Raw genomic sequence first — 26,866 nt, 5'->3', positions numbered from 1 at the left:
AATGGAATTCAATATAGAAAAAAAAGCACCATTAAAAAGTGAAAAACAATGTGCTAAAATTATCAGAGCCTCAATTAAGTTTGCAAAAAAAATCTTTTGTTGGAGAAACAGTAATTATCGATGATGAAAAGTATTTTATCAATAGTGAAATAGCAGTTAATGATGGTTATTATACTGATTATAAAAGTTCAGCTCCTAAAGATGTTAAATACAAAAAAAAATTGAAATATGTACCAAAGGTATTAGTCTAGATCACGATTTCTAAAGATGGTATCTCAGATCCATTTATAGAAGAATCACCTAGTTCAATCGATGCTAAGGGCTATATATATATTATAAATATATATATATTTTTTATATATATACATATTTATATATATATATATATATATATATATATATATATTATATATATATATTTATATATCTATATCTATATATATTATATATATATATATATTATATATATATATTTATATATATATCTATATAAATTATATATATATATTTATATATGTGTGTATATATATGTGTGTATATATATATGTGTGTATATATGTGTGTGTGTATATATATATATATATATATATATATATATATATATATATATATATATATATATGCATACATATATATATATATATATATATATATATATGTATATATATATGTGTGTATATATATATATATATATATATATATATATATATATATATATATATATATATATATATATATATATATATATATATATATATATATATATATATATATATATATATATATATATATATATATATATATACACACAGTTCTGTGAATATGTTTTAGACCACTTACATTTTTTCAAAAAATCCTGGAGAATTTTTCTCTTATATTTAAGTTTGTAATTCTATATTATAAACTTATTTAAACACATGTAGTTCACACAAAATATGGAACAATTACAAACTTTTTAATGTCAAACTTCATAAAAAACTCCTAATATCTACTATGTCCTCCTTTTGCCTTAATCACAGCCGATAGTCGCGGGGAATAGGTTCATACAATTTAGTTATAAAATCCTGGGGTATGTTGTGCTATTCTCTTTGAAGTACTTCAAAACATTCTTCAACATTTTGGGGAGCATGTTTGACCTTCTTTCTGTCCAGGTAATCCCAAATATGCTCAATTATATTTAAATCTAAACTCTGGGGAGGCCAGGTCATTAATACCAGTACTCCTTCCTCTGCCATTTCATTAAATAATTTTTTGCCACTCTGGAACAATGTTTTGGGTCATTTTTCTGCTGCAGAATAAAATTATGACCTATTAGTTTCATTCTGGAAGATACGGTATGGTACCTTAGGATATCTACATAATGTTCCCCGGTGAGTTGTCCCTCTATTTTGATCAAAAAACCTACCCCAGGTGAAGATAAACAGCCCCAAACTTGTATAGAGCCTCCTCTGTGTTTAATAGTAGGGTTTAAACACTCTGGCTGATAGGCTTCTCCAATTCTTCTTTGAACATATTGGCATCTTTTTGTTCCAAAAATTTTGAATTTGGGCTCATTGGTGTACAGAACCCAATTAAACATTTCCTGGGCCCAATTTTTGTGTTGTTTTGCATATTCAAGTCGTTTTTTTTTATTTTCACACCGTAATAATGGGTTTCAAATTGCAACACACCCTCTTAATTTTGATTTGAGTAGGTGTCGTCGAATACAAGAAGAGCTGACATTTTCCCCAGTTGCTGTATTAATGTCCTTTGTCAACTCGGTTGATGTTTTTTTCCTATTTCTTAAAAAAAGGGTTTTTAAATATTTATTGTCATCTTTTGTTAGCTTAGGAGGTCTACCAATTTTCTTTCTATCTTCAAGGGAGCCAGTTTCTCTAAATTTTTTAATGATTTCTGCAACAGCATTCTTTGAATATCCTGTTTTGGACAAAATTTAGCGTTGCGAATAACCTTCTTCATGAAGCATAATAACTTTTTGGATCTCTATTAAAGATATTTTACCCATTTAATTAATCTAAAAATGCAAACTAAACATTTCAAAATAAAAACAAACATTTAATTTATATAAAAAATTGTAAATATATCTAATTATACAAGTGGTCTAAAACATATTCACAGTACTATGTATGTATATATATATATATATATATATATATATATATATATATATATATATATATATATATATATATATATATATATATATATATATATATATATATATATATATATATATATATTGTATATATATGTATATATTATATATATATATATGTATATATTGTATATATATGTATATATTATATATATATGTGTGTATATATGTATATATATATTTATATATATATATATACACACATATATATATATAAATATATATATACACACAACAAATCATGCATTAAGTCGTTGACATTTCAGTTTTAATGAAAAAATTACAACTTTTTGTGAAACTTTAAGTTTCATAAAATCTGCAGTTATTCAGCCTTGTTCGTGTTTTGGAGTTATAAAGTTGAGAAAGGGTTGTACCACATTGAATATAGTCTCCTCGACTGTAGTGGCTTTTGTAGCCTATATTTGTAGCATATATAGCCTTGGGTAGGTGAATTTACGTAAAAAATAAAAATACTAAAATATAAAATTAGTGTTGCAATTAAATCCAATGCTAATTTTTTGTTCCAAATAAGAACTAGTCTAACTCATTATATAAAAGTTTAACTAATCATGTCTGCATGAGGAAACCATTTCACATTTTTTGTTTAATTATTGTGGTTAAATGTCAGAAATATATATTTTCATTAAGACAAAAATTAGACCTTTCTGATAATCGAAAAGGTGTAATCATTTAATCTATTTGATTATTGCTTTAATACCTGCTCTCCTAAGTTTCTAGGTTTCTTTTGAAGGTTCAGTGTCTTTTTTATAACTGATTAAATTAAAAATTCTTAGGTGGTTTACAAATCTGAGTTTAAGGAGTTTTTACTAATACTATTAATTTATGATTAAGATAATTTTGATGAGGATTTTATTGGAGATTTTTTTTTAAAGACTTTGTCAGTGCTACTTTGAAAATAGGAGTAAAGTTTAAAAAATTATTTCTCTAGGTAAGTTCAATAACAATCTATTTTCAATTGAGGTTGTTACCTGCTTTAAAATTGGTGAGTGGTTAAAGCTAACATGGATGTAGTTTAACTTACTTTCAGGTTTATAAAAACTGCAGTTGTTAATGTTTAATGTTAATCTAAATTTAATGTAAAGTTTAATGTGTTAAGGTAATTAATTATTTTCATATTGCTTTGAGTATTTTAAGGTAGTTGTTTTCATATTGCATTGATACTAAAGCTTTTGAATATCATTACTATAGTTTTTATTTGATGGACATTTTTAAACCTAAACCATCATCTCTATACACCTAATTCAATTTTGTTGTAAAGCTAAGAAGTTTTAAAAAGAAAGAAAATAGCCATGATGACTAATGATTGTTTAATTTTTCTATCCTCACTATTAATATTTCTATAACTCACTAGCCATGATGACTAATGATTGTTTGATTTTTCTATCCGAAGATTTGTGCTTTTTTAGAATAGCAACATACTGTTTAGTATACGATATCAACATACTGTTCAGCAAAGCAAGTAGTCTATAAGGAGCATTTCATTTATGGAAGGGTACAAGTCAATAATGTTAAAAATTAATTTATAAAAATGTTTGTGTTATGTCCGATTTAACCTAATATTGTAACCAGTTTATTACATCCACTTATTTGTTATTTCACTTGGTTTTTTTTTTTTTAAATATCTTCGCTTCCAACAAGGCTGCAAGCAACTACTAATTAAAGTTGGAAGTTACTGGAAGAGAAAAGATGAAGATTGTAGAGCAAGATAGTGATTGACAGACGACTTAAAGGATTGCAAATTATATGAATCAAGAAAGCAAGATGAAGGAAGCAAAATCCAAAGAACTGATGTTCGAGGAAAAAAACTAGATGAATAAAAGTTTTTGGAGCACTTAGAAACAGTCACAGAAAAAGGATGAGACTTAATTAAATGACGAGTAACACAAGAATGAGTTTTAGTAGATGGCACAAGAGATGCTAGCTCTTTAGAGCAGTGCCCATTATAGTATTTGTAGAAAAAAGAAAGAGAAGCAATATTACAATGATGTGATAATGGTTGGAGGTTGGCTGCAAGAGCAGGTCTAACTATGTTTACAATGCATTTTTGCACCTTGTCTAAAAGAGAAAGGACATCATTAGAAGATCCGCCCCAGATATGGCAACAATATTCCATACAAGGCCAGATTTGAGATTTATAGAGATTTATAGAGAATCCAGAGTAAGAAAGATTTGTTAATTTAAGATTCAAAAACCTTGCTTATGATTGGAAGAAGTCTAATGGGACGGTAGTTAGACAAATAAGATTGCTCTCCAGAAGGTATAGCAGATGCCGCTTTCCAGCAGGCTGGAAAACAAGCCTCTGATAAGCACTTGTTGAATAGTTTTGAGAGTATAGACGACATATAATGAGAGTATATTTGAGAGTATAGATGACATGGTTATATGAAAAAAATTCCTTTGCTTAGTTTTTTCCAGAATATGTTTACTTGTTCTGCAATTTTCATTTTTTGCTGGGTTTATAAGATGAATTGGAGGATTACTTGAAATGTTGAATTTATGGTCTTTAAGTGCATTAGTCAACTTTCGAATAGACAAAATCTTTGGAATTTGCTTTGGAAGCATTGGATCTATTTAGCTTGAATATTACTTCAAATAAATTGTTTTCAAATGTAATTTGTTTAATAGACTATAAATACTGATTATGTAATCACAATAAGTAGTCTATAAAACAACTCAGTTAATTTTCTCCATTTTTTAACAACTTTAGAAGAATGCTCAACTATATGTTAATAAAACTGTTATCAGTTCGAGAATCAATTTTTTTTTATATTGATAACTCCAGTTTAATACCTTTTTTTAAAAAAAGTTAAGTTGCATTTAAATGATGTTAGTTGGTAAAAAAGAAGTCTTATGTAAAATCTCATGGTTTTATTCCAATATTTAGTAACCACTCTATTGACTTTACTTTTCTTCTTTTATCAACTCTATAGTGTTCATTTTACTTTTTTTTACAATTATGCTTGTTTTAATTGGATTTTAGGTACTTAAATATGGATTGAGTAAAGTATATATAATTTTTTGTTCAATTTAGGTTTAATTAAAATTAATTAAAATAGACATTAATGATTTTTTTCATTAAGCTACTTATTTTAAAATATAATTTACTTGGTTACCTGATTAACTAACTTCTCATTATATATCAGAAGTTTAGTCAACAAAACAGCATTACCTAATTGTGTACAAAGGAGTACAAGCAATCATATCAGCAATCATACTTCAGAAGAACACTACATGTTATTCAGCGTTCATAATCTTAATCTTCTTTTGATATTAAGAACTACTTGTTGGTTTAGTACAATCTTTTTAGTGGAAGACATGTTATATAGAAAATCTTGACTGAGCTGACTGGTTTGCCTCTTCATCAAACCTTATATTATCCCTTCATCAAACCTCATAAACTAAATTGACTGCATGCATTAAGGCTGTGAAGCAATGGTTAAACAACCCAAAGAAATCTTTTTATGTTAAATATAATATTTAGTCATTTGAATTCATCAAGTATTAATTCGTATTAACACATGTTTTAGACATCTTGAATACATCTTGTGCCCACTGGGAAAACAGTTTAAGGTGAGCGTATTCAACAACATTATACATTCAATATTTTCTCATTTTTTTAGTCTTAGAACCTAATAATAGACCAAATTAAAGTATCCCAGAGCAAAAATACAAATCCTTAATGTAAATAGGTGAACAAAGTGGAGAAAGCAAAAAATATTAAAAAATCCATCAGGGTACTCTGAAGCACGTTAATCTTTTTTGATCAAAAAGAATCTCTCACTTTGATGAAATTATTGAATGAGATCTACCAGAAATGTCTCTTTGAATGACAGTATAGATTTTGCTACACATTTTTAACACAGTTCCTGTTTCCATCGCCTAAGATGAGCACTCTAATGAACCTTGACAAACTCACCAATTGACAAGCTATTTTTATTGAGCATGATCTTACAGAAACTCTGTGCTACCACGAAGCCATTGCAACTTTTGTTATGAGTAAAGCCCAGAAGGTTAATTTCTACTGAGGCAGACTGTAGAACACCCTTTGCATTTTAAACTTCAGTTACTTGCAATATTCAAATGTTTAACAATTGTGGTTCTTGTTTATATGTATACTAATGTTAGTTTGTTTATGATTATATAATAAAGTTCAAAAGTTGTCTTTACCAAGAAATAAAAAACAGAAAAATTTAAATATTCTGGTTGATGTTGGTTTAGTTTTATTTTAAAGTTAAAAAAGCTCTAGCATTTTAATTGGTTATCAAATCATGTATATATATGTGTATATATATATATATATATATATATATATATATATATATATATATATATAGATCTATAGTTTGTTGGCTTTGGGAAGAGCGGAAGGAAAAAAGTGATTCTTACGCCAACATATACGTCACTTTTAATTACTTTTAACTTTCGTCCAACATTTCCGTGTTGGACGAAAGTAAAAACCATTAATTTAATTACAAATTAATCGTTTTTTAAAAAAACCACAAAAACGCAAATTTAATTGACCAGAATGTTTTTAAAAACATACTGAATGTTTTTAAAACATTTTGAATGTTTTTAACAATATAAACAATGTTTTTATTTTAATTTTTTTTAATAAATTATTTTTATTTTTTTTAATAAAATGTTTTTATTTTTATTTTTTTTACTGTAAATCATGCGCGGAGTGTTGCTACATCGACTATCTTATAGCCTGACTCGCAAGGGAGTGCTGCTACATCGACTGACAAATAGCCTGACTCGCAAGGGAGTGCTGCTACATCGACTGACAAATAGCCTGACTCGCAAGGGAGTGCTGCTACATCGACTGACAAATAGCTTGACCCGCAAGGGAGTGCTGCTACATCGACTGAGGGTTTGGTTGGGGCAGGCAGTCTATCATTATTAAAAAAAAAAAATTCCGGTCTTGCATTTTAATTTTTACTTTTTGTCAACAAAATATGGAAAAAACTTTCGGACAACATCTAAGGGTTCTATATATATATATATATATATATATATATATATATATATATATATATATATATATATATATATATATATATATATATATATATATATATATATATATATATATATATAAATATTGTTGCATTTGGGAGTATGGATAGAAAAAAATGATTCTTATGCCAACAAATACGTCACTTTTAATTACTTTTGACTTTCATCCAACATTTGCGTGTTGTCAGAAAGTTAAAACCATTAATTTAATTACAAAATTGTTTTTTAAAATAACTGCAAAAACGCAAATTTAATTGACCAGAATGTTTTCAAAACATTCTGGTCAATTAAAATGTTTTTAAAAATATAAACAATGTTATTATTTTTATTTTTTTTTAATAAAATGTTTTTATTTTTATTTTTTTAATAAAATGTTATTATTTTTATTTATTTTTACTGTAAATCATGCACGGAGTGTTGCTACATCAACTATCTCATAGCCTGACTCACAACAAAGTGCTGCTACATCGACTGACAAATAGCCTAACTCGCAACAGAGGGCTGCTACATCGACTGACAAATAGCCTAACTCGCAACAGAGGGCTGCTACATCGACTGACAAATAGACTGACAAATATATATATATATATATATATATAAATATATATATATATAAATATATAAATATATAAATATATATATTTATATATATATATATATATATTTATATATATATATATATATATATATATATATATTTATATATATATTTATATATATATATATATATATATATATATATATATATATATATATATTTATATATATATTTATATATATATAAATATCTCTTCCTGAACTCTTCCTAATGATCCAGCAATGGTGAAACTTCAAGTAGAAGAAAAAGTTAGATAAGTATTTTTTACTAATTTATATATATATATATATATATATATATATATATATATATATATATATATATATATATATATATTTATTTATATATATTTATATATATGTATATATATAATAAAACAGATACTGGCGGAAAAAAAAACAAATACTGAAACTTTTTAGTCCCTGTGTAATAGGCTAACTAATAAAATTAAATATTTCACAACACAGAGGTTGTAGGGTTGTAGCCCTCCTATCAAAAAACTTGTGTAAAGAATTGCTTAAAACCTTTGCTTTATCAAAATGATTACAGAATTTCTTCAAGAGAACAACTGGCCAAAACTTGATGGCAGAGGGAGTGAATCAAGTAAGCAGCTACATAAGTGGCGTGGGAATATATCAAAAGTTCTTATGACTTTCGCTGATTGATTAAATCTACTAGAGCGCAACAAAAATGAGAAAAGCAAAGAAATAGCAAACCTCAAAAGTAAATTTGTAAAAAATTTGTACAAAAGTAAATCAAAAGCAAAACTCAAAGTAAATTTGGAATCAGCAAAAAAAAGTAGTAAATCCTTCAAACATCAGCATCAATTGGGTTCAAGTAATAAAACAAGGTGCTTAAAATGCTAAAAAACCAGCTGATCAACTAACTGTAGCAAATGCAACTATAAGTGAGTTAAATTAAAAAAAAAAGAAGAAAAAAAAACCTTATTGAATACCTGAAAAAAAATTTATGGAATACCTAAATCCGAAATGGAATTTTTAGTAGACAAAAAAGCAGATGATGGCGAAAAAATCAAAGAGATTTTTAATGTAATTGGCAAAAGCAATGTTTCACCAGTTTATGTAAGAAGACTAAAATCTAAAAATACAAATAAACCTGGTCCAATAATAGTTGAACTAAGAGATGTTTCGTTAAGAAATCCACTTCTAGCAGCAAAAAATATAAGAGAGAAAGAAGGTTACAAATCAGTTTACTCAAGTCCAGATTTAACTGAAGCACAAAGAAGACTTAATTACAATTTAAGAAAAAAAGAAACGAAGCAAACAGTAAACTTGCTGAAGACTGCTGAAGACACTCGCCTTTTTGATATGGCATTCGTGGAAATCAGATTGTCAAAATTAAAGCTCAACAGTACTAACTCAACAAAATCATTTCAGTCACTCTCTAAAAGGACAAAATACTTTAAAATATATGTATTTAAATGCAACCTCTTTAGAAAATAAATTTGATGAATTTAAGGTATTAGTAGACACGTACCATCCACAAAAGCATCTCAATTGTAAATCTAAATGGCTATAATCTATAAAGAAGAGACAGAAATGATTGGCGCAGAAAAGGTGGTGTTTGTCTATATATTACTGAAACTATTAAATCACTAGAGCTAAGTGATGCTGTTTTTAATTTAATTAAAATTGAACAAATTTTGGCTACAGTGTATTTTGAAAACAAGTATTTAGTTGATTGTATCTACAGATCAAACGATTTTGTTGACATAAGTGGTTTTCTTAGTTTTCAAAAAGAATATGTTGACAGAAAAGGATACAAAGACTTACTAATTACAGGGGATTTTTATTTCTCATCGATTGTATGGTCAAATGGATATGTCACAAACATCAAAAATGAAAATGGCATCGAGCATAACTTTAGTGAAACTCAAAACATCTGTATCAGCATGTAAATGTTTTAACTTTTCAAATACCAAATAATTCTGCTACTTCTTGCTACACTCTTGATCTAATCTTCACAACTCAGCCTCAAGATCTGTCCTTGGTTACATAAATAAAGGTCATATGGTCATCTTTTTTAATTTTATTATTAAAAATAGGGTTAATAACTTATCGCAAAGCTACTTAAAGTTTAATTACAAAAAAGCTGACACCAATAAAATCTTTAACTCAGTTACAAATGTTGATTGGGTAATGCTATTTGAAACTCTATCTGTTCAGGAAATGTATGACAAACTAATTCATTTTTCAAATGTAGCATGTTATCATTTCATCATAGTGCTTGATGTATCTCAAATAAAAAAACAAATTGCTCCATGGATCAAAAACGATCTTGAAACTTTATTAAAAAAAAGCAACATCTTATACCTGATACTTGAGCTATGCTTGTAAATGGAAAGTTCTTACTATATTTAAAGAGTACAAACTGACCTGCAAGTTAATTAAAAAAGAAATTAAAATAGCTCGTCTTGCATATTTTTTAGTTAAAAGATCCAAATCGAATCTGAAACTTCTGTATAAATACCTAAACAGTCAACAACTAGTCCAAGAATCAATCAGAGCCTTAAAAACAGCTAATGGTGATCTAACTCAAGGATCTAGAGAGATGTCTAATCTACTCAATAAATGTTTCCAAGAAGTTTTTGTAAATGAAGAAGGGGAACTTCCACATTTCACAGGTAAATTTAACCAAAATTACTAAAAGTTTGTTGATCTAGATCCAAATGATACCAGCTACGAAATGATATTAGATAAATTAAAAAACCTTAATCAAAATAAAGCATGTGGTCCTGATAATATGCATCCATTTCTGCTCAAATGCTGAAGCGTTTCTTTTCCTCTAACATTAATTATTAGGGCATCTAATAGTCAGCTTCCAATTCAATTTAAATCAGCGAGCATAACGCCACTATTCAAAAAAGGTGATCAGACTCTTCCCAGCAATTATTGTTCAGTTTCATTGACTTCTGCTCCATGTAAAATTATGGAAAGTATAATTAGAGCTAAAATAGAAGAGTACCTGTATAAGAATAATCTACTAGCAAAAAAGCTGGTTTTGATGATTTTCAAAATGATCTAGACATTTTCTACAAATGGTCTCAAACTTGGCTTCTTTTGTTTAGCATATCAAAATCTGTAGTTATGCATTATGGCCACGATAACAAAAGCTATTTATGCAATTTAAACAGTATTCAATTAACGAAGTCAGATACAGAATAAGATCTTGGAGAACTTTTCAATACGAATCTAAAATGGAATAATCAAGTGATTAATGCTTCTAACAAAGCAAATCAAATGCTTGGTCATATCAAAAAATCGTTTGTTTGTTTCTATTATAAGTTACTTTGTTTACTTTATATTACTTTTATTAAGTATGGTCTCCATTTCTTAAATCAGATTGTGATTATATCAAAAGAATCCAGCACAAAGCTACTAAACTAGTATCACCAATCTGGAATCTTTCCTATACAAAAAGACTCGAAGAATTAAACCTAACTACACTAGTGGAAAGGAGACAAAGAGGAGATCTAATACAAATGTATAAAATTATGAATAATATTAACAAATCAGAAAAAGGCATTCGTTTTCCAATCGTTAATAATCATACAAGAGGTCACTGCTTTAAATATTTCAAGGAAATGACAAAACATAAGCACAGAGAAAACTTTAATAGAGTAGCGAATTTATGGAACTCTCTACCAGAAGAAGTTGTTAAATTGCCTTCAGTAAAGCAGCAATCGATCATTTTGGCTGTCAAATTGTGTCTGATAACACACTCACTTGCTCTGCCGTTTACTACTAACTGCTACTAACTATATATATAACTATATTTTATGCATATATATATATATATATATATATATATATATATATATATATATCAATTAATATATAATATGTATCAATTAATATATAATATAATTTCAAATTCCGATTCATGCTAAATTGATGCTAAAAAATTATATATATATATATATATATATATATATATATATATATATATATATATATATATATATATATATATATATATAAAATATATATGCATATGCATAAAAAAAGTACAATAAGTATATTTATTTTTTGATTTATTATTTCTGTTGTTTTTTTCATAGGGCGTGGTATAAAACTTGACAGAAGAGGAGAAGGTGATGTGTGGGTAAGATGTTTAAGTGACCAAAGTGTATTTGTCTCGAGTTATTTCCTTGACCGACAAGCTGGGCGTTCTCCTGGCGATGCTGTTCATAAAATTTACCCACAAGCTTATATTAAGGTATTTGATCTGCGAATGTGTTATGAGCAAATGAAGCAACAAGCACAGGCTGCTCAAGCAGCTGCTGCTGCTCAAGTTGCAGCTGTAGCAGGAGGTGCCGGACCTGCTTATAGTTTAAATCACCCATCTGCGTCACTTGGAGTCGATGATTTGCGCAGATTATGTTTACTTAGGCTTAGTTTTGTAAAAGGTTGGGGTCCCGATTATCCTCGTGTTCATATCAAACAAACTCCGTGTTGGATAGAGATACGTTTACATCGTGCATTACAATTATTAGACGATGTTTTACATCAAATACCAATAAATGAACCGATGCCTAGTGATCATTAATTCATAATGGCAGTTATGATACTCGAAGCATTCAACAAATTTTGCCTAAGATACTACAGTACCTTCATCAGGCTAATTCATTTTACGAGAGATTTGACGAGATTTTATCTACTTTCGACTATAAAAGCATTGTTTTATTAATGGCCTTTTTTGTGTTCATTAAACTTTTTCCTATGGTTTGTATTGCATTACACCTGGAACCAGTGTGTTAAATTACCGTTAGATGGGATTGAAAAACTACAGTTTATTTTGTTATAGAAAGAATTTTACCTCTTGTCAATAAAAAAACAATTTTTGGAGATTCTGTTCTGAGAAATTTCTGTTCTAGCAATCAAAATATTTTTTTTTAATTTATAAAGTAATTTTGTATTGTTGAATAAATTATTTTGGACTAAAAAACATGCATCTCAAGAGTGGATTTAAAATCTTTTTGCAAGTTAAGTGACGGAAATTTTTAAAATATTTTTACGACAATTTTTTTCTTTTGTGCTTATTATTTTTTAAGATTTTATTTTTAAAAACTTTACTTAGAGGTTTCAAAGATTATTCGATTTATGTTTTGTTTTCAAATTTTGTTTTCATCTAACTAAATTTATTTCACTTAATTGCTGCTGTTGATAGAATTTCTATTACTAATAAAAAATAACTGTAGAATCATCGAATTGTAGGTCAAATTATGACTGGAAACATAAAAATATAAAAAAAAAATCTTTACCCGTTTATTTTAAATTTTGCTTTTGGGTTGTAATGCTTTTTTTTTGTGTTTTTTCTGGTTTTTTTTTTTTTTTTTTTTTTTTTTCAGAAATTGAATAATCTATATTAACCGAATTATAAAATCTTCTATTTTTTTAAGTTTAAATTTTTTTTTTACTATTTATTACTTTTATGCTAAGAATATATTTTTTCGAAATCGTTAAATTTTTTTTTGTGGTATACTTTAACAGGCATTTTTTTGTGTTGCGTCTCGATTATAAATAGTTTTTAAAAATGAGTTTTAGTAGAAATTTTTATATAAATTGTATAAATTGTTACATAATTCGAGTTGTTGTTTGATTTAGAAAGACTGTATTTTTTCAAAAATTTTGAATGCGCTACTGGGTATTTTTATTATTTTGAACAAATATTGTTAAATGTTATAGATGTTTTTTACACCTATTTTATTGGCTGCCGGTCGTGCAGGTTGGCGTCCAAGAAGTCTTGGCGTACCTGGAAAGCAATGGATAGGGTAATGTTGCTGAGTTTTAAGTTATTACATTCTATTCTTATATAGTATAATTTTTATATACATTCTATTTAAGTATAAAGATTATTAGTTAATATTTTATTCTTTTTGTGTATAGTAAAAATCGTCGTGTGCGACATGAGAGCTCAGGAATGCGTAAAACGAAAAGAAACTTGGAACTTAGAATCGCAGGTGTCGAGTCAATGATTGCGTTTCCTTATTTAACAAGAGTATGAGCTCAAGTTATTTTAAATTTCTTTTCGATAGACCTTTTCATTAATCCTTACAACGAAGAGTAGTATAATATATAATGCGAAAGGCGAGGTTTGTAAAAAATTATTATAACAGCTTATAAATTCATTTGTTATAACTTAAGCTTATAACTTTACAAACCTCGTTTTTAAATATTAGGTAATATTAAATCAATAGTTAATAAAATGGTCTATTGTCTTACATGGTTATTGTCTTACAGGAAGAAGCCGCAATGCCAGAAAAGCTAGAACAACAGATAGCTGATCAAAAGCGTCGTATTTGGCAGAAAAGACATTTGGGTCCTGATGTATTTGGACTGGGTTTGGGAAAGCCAAGTGTTCTTGATCATCTAATGGTTTCGGATACTAGGCGCTACAATGGTAAAAATCAGAAATAAAAATTTTATTTTAAATAAAATTAAAGAATTAAAATGAATTCGTATAATTTGAGCGCTATTTCGTCGATTGGCGTAATTGACAAGCATTTCGCAATGAGTCTTGTACTAACGCACCATAATTAGAAAATATATTTTTATATAAAAAAAAATATAGAAATGAAAATTTCCTTAGTGATGTTAGAAGACCTAATATGGAGAATTGTTTTGAAATTTAACCACGAAAAATTAAATGTTAAAGCTGATATTTGTTTTTAAGTCCAAAAATCTTGCGATTATGTAAAATCATTTTTAAAAAATTGTTTTTATTTAATGTGCTGTTTTTATTAAATTTGTTGACTAAATGTTGATCTTTTATAAAGCTACAAAAAATAAATAGCCAAACGGCTATCTTTTTGTATAACTTTGTAAAACAATTTTCTTTTTGTCTTAAAATTAAGTTGCTTTTTAAAGTATAAATACTTTACATACAAATTTGTTTCAAGAACACTTCTTTTTATAAACTTTATATACACTTTCTGAAGTTTGAGTACAAAACTTTTCTGAAGTTTGAGTATAAAGAAGTGTTCTTGAAACAAATTTGTATGTAAAGTATTTATACCTTTAAAAGCAACTCAATCTTTAGGCAAAAAGAAAATTGTTTTACAAAGTTATATAAAAAGATAGCCGTTCGGCTATTCATTTTTTGTAGCTTTATAATGTTTATATTTATAAACACACTTATTATTTTCTTTGCTATTTCAGTCTGATTAGTTTAGACGGTCATCAGACGTAATGTAAAGCTGCAATGACAACAACCGTTCATTCTCTTCTTTAATTTCTAATATAGATGTGACCACATAAACATGTTTTCACATACCAGAATTGCTATTTGACAGTAACTTTGATTTATTATTTCATTTAGTTTTTAAATTAGATAAAAATAACTTAACATGTTTTTTGAGTCCAATTTCTTTCGGTACTAGTTTCGGAAGTCACGTTTTACCCGTAGCCATCTGTTTTATTTGCGACTACACCGACAAGATTGGTTATATTTATAATTTTCTACCTTTACTTCTAGATCTAATCTTTTGTGATCATTTTTGACAAAAAATATTTTTTATAATAGGTATGTTTTAAACACCTACAGTGTTTTAAACCTAACTAACTTTTAAACCATACCACCAGTATGTTTTAAACCTAAATAAACCTTATATATTAGATATACCAATATGACGAACGCAGTTTATTAATACCTTTTTTTTTTTATTTATAAAACATTTTTGTGGCTCTTGGTATAAAGCGAGGTTGATTTTTAGGTTTAGTTTTATTTGCATGTTTGCGAGTTTTCACACCCTTAGTACACTTTCAATAGCATACGATTTATCATTAAATCAAGACCCTCCATGCCTCTTTGAAAATTCAAAACATTAAAAGCAGCAAGGATTAAAACTTTTTATTTAGTTAAATATTTTTTTGTACTTAATTTAAAGATAGCGGACAAATATTATCGGGGAAAAAGAGAAACTTATAAATTTCAAATTTTCTGCGAACTTTTTTTTCCTTTTTATAAACCTACAAAATATGAAAATGTTTCAAAACATTCTTGCATAGTGGAAACTTTTATATATAATTTTGAAAAATCAAAATTATTTTTTTCGTACTTTGACCTTCCCAATCAAGAATTTAAAAATACTAAAATGCATTTGCATTAAAGTATATTGCGCAATATGTAATTTTAATCGCACACCACATTATTTTAAACATAACATGTCGCACTTGTAAAGGGGCGCACGCAGTACAACCACTGATTAGTGACCCCTCTCCATTGAACACCTCTGTATGCATTTAACCACTCCACTCCCCCTCCCTCATTCTTCGCATGTATTATTTATTGCTAAATCAATCCTTTCCCCAACGCATAAAAGTTTCAAAACTTTAAGAACAAAAAAATGTTTAGTTAATTCAACATTTCTGTTACATAGCATACTATTAATTATCTCGTGAAATTCGATGCTTTTTGTTAAATAAATAAAGTTTCATGGAGAGATACAAAAAAAAGTAGTCAAAACGTGTACGCACTTAATCCCCCCCCCCCTCCACTAAACCACGTCTTACCCCCTCCTCCTCCCTTCTACGAATTCGTACGTTTTTGGGCAGCTTCCCTCTCCCATACTTTATAAAAGACCCTAACTTGTAATAGAATGTACAATGTAAACTTATGGTTGACCACGCCTTTAAAAAATTTTGTACTGAGTTAATAATAAGTTTCAAAACTTTAAGAACAAAAAAATGTTTAGTTAATTCAACATTTCTGTTACATAGCATACTATTAATTATCTCGTGAAATTCGATGCTTTTTGTTAAATAAATAAAGTTTCATGGAGAGATACAAAAAAAAGTAGTCAAAACGTGTACGCACTTAATCCCCCCCCCCCTCCACTAAACCACGTCTTACCCCCTCCTCCTCCCTTCTACGAATTCGTACGTTTTTGGGCAGCTTCCCTCTCCCATACTTTATAAAAGACCCTAACTTGTAATAGAATGTACAATGTAAACTTATGGTTGACCACGCCTTTAAAAAATTTTGTACTGAGTTAATATTCTTGTTTTAAGCAAATATACTTTGCCAATACCCCAATATTTTTCAATGGACAGAAATTTTTGTAGTGAGTTATTTTGGTACAAAATTAACCTTTCTCAATTTATACCACTCCAAAGTTTTCTTAGCGTAATAGCACGAAACTAAGTCATGCAAAAACAAACCAGTCTAGCGAGCAATCGAGTCAAAAGTCGCTTTTAAAGACACTCTTGACTATAAATTTCTAATGCTAAGGTTAATGATATCACAAGAGCTTTCTTTGTTTCCGCAACTGCAAGTTGCTTGCTATAAGAGCAATTTTTCGGTATTGAAAAAAAGTTGCTTTTAAAGAAATTCTTAAAAATAAATTTTTGATGTCAAAGTTGAAGACATCGCAAAAGCTTTTTTTTCTACGACTACAAACTGCTCGCTATAAGAGCAAATTTGTCTACAAGTGTGTATTTATATTTGTTGCTTACACCGCCACGAAAAAAAGTATAATATTTGTCACCAAGAAGTTAACTCAAGTCACATTTTATGTAAGTCTTGTCTTCCATCAAAATGTAGTCATTTAATTTTGATTAAACTTGAGAGTAGGGTTTTTATACTCGTGTTTTGGCATTGGAATTTTATCTGTAAGAATAATTTGGGTATTTAATTACTCGGAAAGATTTGTAACTGTAGTATTTCTTCTCTTTCACAACCAAAAGATCAAACTTTTTACTTGTTAGCTCCTTTATTTAACAAAATTTCTTAGAAAAAATACATCGAATTTTATTTATCACTAACTTATTGTTAAAAAAATTTTCTTCCCGATCCTTTATGCTCATTTGATGGATTTAGTCTTCCAACATTTACAACCCTTTTAACAGTAGATATAGGAATTCCGGGAGCTTTTTAAACTCGTTTGTAGTTCCATGATTTTCTTCATGTGCAACATGTTGTGCTGGACAAAACCAGTTAGTGTGTTATCGCGCACACTATGACAGAAGATATGCTTGATTGCTACGAAGCAAGCAATCAAATGCTTGTTTAAACAATTAAAGGATTATAAATTAAAGAAATAAAAGGTCTCATAAGTTGACAACCGAAACTTAAAAATGATTTATTTGTCCAAGCATTTGGTTTGCTTTGCCAAGTGTCATAGTTGATCATTCCACTTAAGATTTGTAGAGAATATAACTCCAAGATCTCGTTCAGACTCAATATCATAAAGTTGTATACCATTAATGAAAAATTATTGATTTTTATTAGTAGAGCCATAATTCAGTTATTGCATTATGTTAGTATCATCAGTACATTACTTTGAAACATTTTTAATTTTATCCTGGAAAATAATAACGTAGACAATAAAAGAGAATGATTCAATAATTGAACCCTGAGGAACATCACTAAAAATATCCACCTAATTATTGTCACTCTTAACTACTCTCTGCCTCCTATTTCAAAAAGATGCAATCCATTTAAGCAGTAACTATTCAGAAACACAAGCTTATAGTTTAGGAACAATCTGTTATGAGCAACAGTGTTAAACGCCTTTGCAAAATGCAGTAGAACAACATAAACTGGAGTATGATTTTCAATGTTTAATGTTATAAGATCAATTGTTTCCAATAGATTTGTTGTGCATAATTTTTTCAAGAATATACCTACATGGATTCTTTCTGAACTCATGTAATATACTCTTAGCAAATTGTTTTAAAAAATAATTTATAGTTTTGTTAAGAATAATACCTTCTAGTATCTTGCATAACACTAAAGTGAGGAAACTGGTCTATAATTAGCAACAATTGCTTTGTCATCTTTTTCGATTTTTCGAAGAGAGGAGTTATGTTTGCAGATTTAAATTTCTCTAAAGATTAATGTTAAAGGAAGTACCAATATCCCTCTGAAAAATTCCTACGAAAGACAGGGTGAAGCTTTTCAGGTCTGAAGCCCTTATATTTGTTAAGACTCCAAAGCCTGTTCAAAACATCATTATAACTGACTTTATCAAGAGAGAGGTTAGAAAAATTTGCAGCATAATTTGTAACTCTTCATAAAAACTTTGGAAAAACATCATCGACTTCAATAAAAATACATCTTGAAAAGATTTGTTTAAACTATTACCAATTTTGTTTAAATTATCAGCATATTTCAAAATAATTTATAACAAGTGACGAGGTTTTATTTTGTTTTTAAGAAAGTAACTGAAAAATATTACCAAATATTTTTTAGTGGTATTATCAAGCACAAATTGTGTGTCTTTTAGTGGTATTATCAAGCACAAAATAAGTGTCTTTTAGTGGTATTAACTAGCACATATTGTGTGTCTATTGCTTGTACATTTCCGGACTCACTTCAAATCCAATATATTATATGCAACTTCATTTGAGATTTGGAAAGTTGGAGCGTTTAAATGCTGATATAAAAATGTGTTACTGAAGATTTCTTCAATCCCTGAATTGTTATTAAGGTGGTCGTCTGGTAAAAAATATTAAAAAAATCAAATTTTTGTTAATAGTCCAGCTTAAAAGAAAAATTTGTGCTCTTTTAGAAAATATATACTTTTAAACATATTTTTTAACTAAATTTTTCAAAAATTTAATTCCTGTAAAGACATGTACTAGCCTTTTCCCTTAGCAACGCCCTTAGCAACAATCATTTTTGGTTGTTTTGGGCCAAAACTAATAACCAAACTTGTAACAACTTTTTTTGAGAAAGGCTTATCTAAATACAATTCAAAAGGTGGTATTCCTGAAGTCATTAAAAAAGAAATTGAAAAGGTTTTTATTGAAATAAGTAGTGATGAGCTTTTGTCGCGGTGCTTACAAGGCACAAGCCAAAATGCAAACGAAGGGTTTAATCAGATTCTCTGGCGGAAATGTCCAAAATATACATTTTTTTCGAAAGAAGTACTAGAAATGTGTACGTTTTCATCAGTAGTAAGTTTTAATGATGGATATTTAGCTCTAGCTAATGTTTTGAAGAATCTTTGTTTAACACCAGGAAAATATTTTATTGATCGTGCTTTAGTATTTGATAGTAAAAAAGTCAAAAATATACAAAAAAAATTAACAGATACTGTAAAGAACAAAAGAAAAAAGTTAAGAGCTATAAGGAAAGGATTTATTGATAAAGAAAAACACCAGGAAGGAGGAGATTTTATTCTAAAGGATCATTTTAATTATTTTATTTTTATTTTGTTGGTTTTCTCCGTTTGTGATATTTCAGACCTAAAACACAAATATCTCAACTTCTATAAATCATTTTTGAATGAAATTTTCAGGGTTTGTTCATCTGTGTATAAGTTAGTATGTGAACCAGAATCTAATTAATTCTTTGAGCATTTTAGGAAATATGGGTTGGTTTTTGTTGAACTTTACCCCTTTTTTAATTTCCCCAAATACGTAAAGCTGCCATTATGGATCTAAGCATAATTATAAATTTTTACTGGTTCACATACTAATTTTATATATATCCTGCATAAAAAACCAAACTTCATGCAAAACGGATGTACAGATAGCTAGAACTCTTTGTTTTAAGAAAGTGATGTTTTAACCATTTTTTTGCTGATTCAGCATTAAAAAACAATTTTTTTTTTTTTTTTTTTTTTTTTTTTTTTTTCATACAAATATAACTTCTTAATGTTGAAAAATAAAATAAACTTTCCCCCAAATTGTATTTTTGATTTTTTTACCAGACGACCACCTTAATAAAAGATACATCTCAATTAGATCAATTTGTTGAGGGAAAATTAAAATCTCCAATAACCTAAACATCTTTGAATCCTCTTTTATCAAAATTATTTCTAGTTTCTTTAAAAACTAAATCAAAAGCAGCCATATCAATGAAATGACTTAATCTATCAATCAACTAAATATTTATCTTTACCACTATCCAAAATTGTTCAATTTTGCTCTGTTTAAACCAAATATTGTTGAACTTATATGAATCGGTTGAAATTTTTACATATAGACACACACCACTTCCTTATCGACCATCACAACTATCTCTTCTATAAATGTTGTTCCCCTGAATATTCATAAATGAGACATTTTTGAACCAAGTTTCAGTAACTTCAATTAGATATGAACAATTTGTATTGATAACAGCCATTCATCAAATTTGTTTTCTAAAAATGTTGTATTTAGGTACAAACATTTCAAGATTTTCAAAAAATCTTTTTATGATTTGATACAACTTTTTATCTATTTTGTATTTTTTTTTTAATTCTTGGTTTTGATTTTGACGGATTCCATATCGAAAGGGAGAGTTAAAATTCAAATCTAAACTTAATTTATTTATTTCTTTTCTAAGTTGATAATGCTACTGATTTTCTGCTTCAGTTAAATCTGGGCATATTAACTTATGCTGCTAAAATTATAGTAGTACCATCATAATATAACAATAACGCAGCCGTGGTGTAGTGGTTAGAGTTCTGGCTTCAGAACAGGAAGTCCGTGGTTCAAAGCCGGCTCTAGTCACATATGCATCATTGGAAAGGAGGAAGGCGTAAACTTCCTGGTTAAATGGTATTCCACGGTGCTCTGTAAAAAGACTTCTTGAAACACCTCAGGCCCGCAAAGAATTTTTGTGATACCAGGGTCCAAAAGTTTAATGAATGTCTTATCATACTGCGAATCTTAAAATAATAGCAAACAAATCGTTTTACTTATTTTTTTTTTACATAGAAAATCAAGAATCACATTGACGTTACTGCAATAACATCATTTACTGTATCGGCTAAATCTGATTCAATGTAAAAGATCATCGAGTAGAACGATTGCTTCTAGTTTATTGTTAAAAGAAGATAGTCATAGACAATAATCAGATTGCTGAATGATATTTTGAGTTCAGAGCTTGAAATAGGCAATGTCAGAAATTTACTATGTAAAACACACAGTTAAGGACCCGTTAAATGCAGTTCCTTGGCATAAATTTCAATTAAAAGTTTAGCAGGTTTTTTGCTTACTAGATTGTTTCTATTTTTAAAAAATGCTGAACTTTCCCAGAAAATTTTTAAGAAAATGAACATTACTTTTTGATCTAAAATTAACAAGAGCCCGTTTAAAACTTTCATTTCATCATCGATAGCGATTTGAGTGGATTAAAGAAGAAGACTCACATCGTTAACTACCATTAAACAATTGAACCTAAAAATTATAAACTTAAAAGAATTAATCCACTTAATTAGATAATGCAATTCATTATTACTTTTAACAAGATCTTTTTCAAAATCTCTCTAGGTTTTTTTAAAATTGGCTTGACTGAGTCAATATTTGAGCTCCATTGCTTAATAGAAAGTTGATAAATATGATAATCCTATCTTTTTCTGAATGATTTTTCAACAAACAGTGCTGCATCTGAACAAATTGTATAGTTTTTAAATTTTTTAAGTAGGATTTTACAGGAGCGATGATTCATTAGCGTGTGCACTACATAACCTCAAAGTAGAGTAAGGAATGAAAATTCCTTGTGGATTATTCTATTAACTCAAAGCTTGAACTCCAATGTAGATACCTGCCATATTAGCGCCATTATTGTAGCCTTGACCACAAAAACTTTTAATGTTAAACTTTGTCTCTTACAACACATTCAATATCAACCTTGCTATATCAGTTCCCTTCTTTTAGGCTTTCTAGCTTATAGAACTTTTCTGACCGCCGTAATGCAAAAAACAAAAAGCGCACAAAACTAAAATTTAATCTCTTTATCAGCATCAGAAACACGCAGCTCGCTTAATTAATTTTGTAAATCGTTTTACAAATTCAAAAGCACTTCTGAGAGAAATGAAAGCCTTAAAGGTAAGCGAACTAAATGTTTATCATATTTTATGTTTTATGTTTAAATGTAAAAATCATTTATCTCCTGATGTATTTATGAACCTTTATAATGTAAAACCCATAAACAAATACAATCTTCGTAATGGAAAAAATCTTACATAACATATCTCCAAGAACTAGAGAAAGGAAATTTTTTTTTTAAACCGGTTTTTCGAATAAACCGCGGTTATCAATGTTTTAAAAACCGGTTTTCCGGTTTTCTAGTGTACTTTTTTATTATATACATTTCAGGGGAACAAAGCAGCAAAAACATAAATATATATAGCAACAATGTCATATACGTACATTGAATACAATTGAGCAGATAACTTTTTTTAATGGTTAATTTTACTTGCAGAAAATAACCTTTCAGCCTCCACACTTGTTACTTGGATCGACTTCAAAGCCGTGTGCAACAAATCTAAGTTACTTGTTTGCTTTTTGTTAGCTCAAATACTGCGATTTCTTTGAGCATTAGTTTGGAAATTGATTCTACTTTTTGTTTCTTTGACTGTCTCTCTGATGGAAAACTCGTGCTCTTCTGACAAGGCAGTAAATTGTTGTACTTGTTCCTGTCTAGTTTTAGTATCTGACAAATTATCCTCATCTATAGACTCACTTCTATTTTACTCAAACAAACAGTTAAACAAACATGATGCAGTAGTAGTAATTGCATTTCTCATTGGCATAGAATTTTCAAAAATGTCATTAGTTGCTCCATTGATGACATCAGGATTATTCAGATATTTAACTAAGTTGACTAATATAGCCTTCCTCTTCTCAGTGACTCTTTTAGTAAATGAGTCAACTAGCTCTTGACTAAAGGAGCTTTCCTAGCTTTTTAGCTGCTTAAAAATGAACTTCAGAATGCCATCAGGTAAAAGCAAGTTCGAATCTCTTCTGCAAAGTGCTTTAGCACCAACCTTGATTGGTTCTAAAGCATATACTAGATTTTGTAAGGTGGTAAATTCAGACTCAGAAATCATAATATCGCTTGATAACTCAATCAGTGACATTTGAATACATTTCTTAAGGGTAACAAATCTTGAAATCATATCTAGTAAGCTGTTCCAACGTGTCTTAGAGTCTAAGATTAGCTGCAGCTCTTTTCCAAACTCAGACTGGACATGCTTTTCTAGAATCATGTCATTTTTAACTGGAGACTTTTGAAACAATCTGACACATTTTCTGACGTTGTTGATGAGCTCTGTGACATCCTCTCTGATCATTGGAAGAGCTGATGCACCTGCTTCTGCTAAAACTTCAAATTCTCCTTTCTCATCGCTGTCGTCATCTTCTTGATCCTCTTCTAGAATAGTGGCTTGCTCAGGTGTGCTATTATCTTCTTTCCTAGATTGTCTATAAAGAACATCACAGGCAGTCAAGTGGATTCCATCTGCGAGGCAGAGCTGATGGTAAAACTGAGCTACCAAATTTTTTAATTACAGCAGCTCCGTCTGTGGTTACTGCAACAATATCACAGGCAAAACGTAGCCCAAATTCTGTCAGTTTCTCTTCCACAATTACACAACATTTCTCTGCTGGTATAAACCCATGTACCCTGATCATTCCAAGGTTCCAATAATCACCTTCCTTATGAATATTTATGTTCATATATCTTCTGTTTCTGGATGAAATATACTCATCAAGATTAAGCTAAATTTGCAAACGTGATGTTGTGCTTTGTTCTCAGGTGGTTCCTCATGGAGCTTGTGGTTCCTCCTTTGCCCTTAATTTCTTGATTGCAGAGCTTGCACTTGGCTAATTCAAGTTTTTTTTGAGTGCAAAAAGTGCTTCCAAACTGCTGTGTTATCCTTGTGGACTTCAGAAAACAACATTTTTGTTTTTGTGAAAATTTGTTTCATTATTTTACATTATTAAACCGGTTTTCCTTTCCCTACCAAGAACCTTTCTGCCAAACTAAATTTGAACAACTATTTATTTCTTATTGTGGTCCTTAATAATAAATAAAATAGTTTTGTCTAATTTTGATTTGTTATTGAAATTTGCTTTAACTTCTTTCAAACAAAAATTAAAAGAAGTTATCTTTTTAACAGAAAATATATTTTCTTGTTTTTATTTCTTTTGTTTCATATATTTTATCCAGTATATATATTTCTTAAATGCACAGTTATATATAGTTTTACAAAAAGTTTTGTACAGTAGTATATAGTTTTACAGTTATATATATTACTCTTACAAAGTTACCCCAGCAATGGGGTAACTTTGTAAAAGTAAAATGTGTTTTAACATAGGCTATAAATATTATTGAAACGTGTTTTAATTAAATTTAATAAAATTACGAAGCAACCATTATTTAAAAAACCACCGGCTGTGATTAAGGGTGATTCGGGGCTGTTACTTTAGGATTAAAAATTATGTACACAGACCTGGATTTGGGCAAAAAATTAAACAAATGTACAGTAAAATCTATTAAGTGTAGCTCTTTTCAAAATATTTTAGTAATATTTTAAAATTATTTTAGTTGGATGCAAAGAGGATTTTAAAATTGATACCAACTTGCTTCATGTTTCCCACCTTACGGGGCAAATCGATATATCATCAGTTAAAAGTTAGCCTAGAAACATAGTTCAAACATAACGACCACCCGACCAAATTGTTGGACAAGTTATACTCTACTATAAGACATATAATCATAAAGTCATAGGATCATAAAATGTTTAAATGTAATCATGGCACACACATAGTTCACAAAAAACTCTTTCCCTAACTTGACAAAATAAACTTTACAGTAGCATAATTTACATCTAAACTTTAGACTTTACTTTTGTATTAACTTTAGACTAAACTTTATTTACATCTAATGCTTTAGGCTAAAGCATTGGGCACATTTCACGCTATACTCTAATATTTTTTGGTTTTTCCATATTTTATTTAATCAATTTTTTTTTGTTATAATCTTTTATTCTGATATTCTTTTCTTCTTGCATTTAACAAGTTTTTTTGTTTCCTAACCCCTCATCCAAAGTATTTTTATATGATGAGCTCGTCAAAATCTCTGACTTTTTTTTGTCTTTAGTTCGATAGTTGCAATCGGTGTCAGTAAAAGAAAGCTGTTAAGAGTTTGAAATTGAAAATGAATTCTTTCATCAATTGAAAAAATAGCTATGGACGTTTGAACATTCAAATTTTGGTTTGGCCTAACTAAATTAGTAGAAGATGATTGTTCAAGATTTATTAAATATCATGTTTGTATTATAACTTTTTAAACATGGGTTTTCAAAATAATCTGACTAATAAGGGAGATTAAAAGGGTTCATGCCTGTTACTCAAAATCCAGATATAGCATTTTCTAATGTAGCTGCTTTCACATAAGCTTGACAAAATAGTCCTCAAAGTTTATCAACTGTAATTCTTCTTCCTGTGTGCTTTCTCATCCAAGTTGTGTATACTGTGTTATGAGCACTCTTCAAAGACCTTGGAAGGATGTGGTGGTAACAATATAATATGCAACTCATTTTTGCTAGCATAATTGAGAAGATCAAGGTTTTTTATGTATGATGTAGTGCTACAATTTGCATGTATTACTAAGTGTCTAATAAAATCCATAAACTGATGGTTAGAGACTTCTTACCAACTACTTTCAGAACAGCGTCCAACTATTCCTGGTCTAGGAACAGTTGGACGCTGTTCTAAAAGTGGTTGGGTAGAGAATTGAACATCTGAAAAAAAATCAGAGGTATTTAGGGTCCCACACAATTAAAAGCTAGTATAACAGTCGTTATTTCTGAAGATAAAACATTAGCCAGTAAAAATACAGTAATAAAAATATAAACAATACAAAATAAAAATAAATACAAAATGATAATAATAATAATAATTTGGTGTTTCACTAATAATTTTCACAGGCAAATAAAAAAATGAGCAGCTTTTCTTTTATTTCCTATATTACTTTGAAAGGCTTGTGCTTGGACAGACGTTAGTCCAGATTCATTGCAGGTGTAGATGCAGTTCGCTTTAAATTGGTTTTCGTTAATAAGCTTTTACAGATTATAAAAATATCTTTAAACAGCAACTTTATTTAAACCAAAAACTCGATTTATAGATACTGCCTCAGGTTTTCGAATAGACAAAAAGGGTTGTCGTTTCAAAAATCCAGCTATAAAATCTCGATTGCATCTCATTGCAAGTTTCTTTTCAATATTAAATGGATGATTTATTTTATTGCGTACAACATAGTCTATTTTGATTATATACTGTGTTATATCGTTTTCTTGGGTATCAGATAACATTTTTTTATAAGAACCAAGCAAC

General features: G+C 28.6%; 2 protein-coding genes across 2 annotated transcripts in view; both read left to right on the top strand.

Annotated features, from left to right (window-relative positions):
* LOC100198878 (mothers against decapentaplegic homolog 4) overlaps nt 1-12,929 on the top strand; it is a 35,272-nt gene extending 22,343 nt beyond the window's left edge. Inside the window, exon 11 of the mRNA XM_065805366.1 lies at nt 11,872-12,929. Coding sequence (XP_065661438.1) covers nt 11,872-12,359 — 488 coding nt within the window. The 3' untranslated portion in view covers nt 12,360-12,929. The remainder of the gene's footprint in view (nt 1-11,871) is intronic.
* On the top strand, nt 8,186-14,540 carry LOC101239215 (uncharacterized). The gene is made up of 4 exons (XM_065805367.1): nt 8,186-8,222; nt 13,497-13,584; nt 13,700-13,811; nt 14,054-14,540. The coding sequence occupies exons 2-4, from the start codon at nt 13,499-13,501 to the stop codon at nt 14,228-14,230; spliced, it is 375 nt and encodes a 124-aa protein (XP_065661439.1). The 5' UTR covers nt 8,186-8,222; nt 13,497-13,498; the 3' UTR covers nt 14,231-14,540.
* The last annotated feature ends 12,326 nt before the right edge of the window (nt 14,541-26,866 follow it).

This window comes from Hydra vulgaris, chromosome 09, assembly GCF_038396675.1.
Source record: "Hydra vulgaris chromosome 09, alternate assembly HydraT2T_AEP".
Taxonomy (NCBI): domain Eukaryota; kingdom Metazoa; phylum Cnidaria; class Hydrozoa; order Anthoathecata; family Hydridae; genus Hydra; species Hydra vulgaris.
This window is presented reverse-complemented; position numbering and strand designations above follow the sequence as displayed.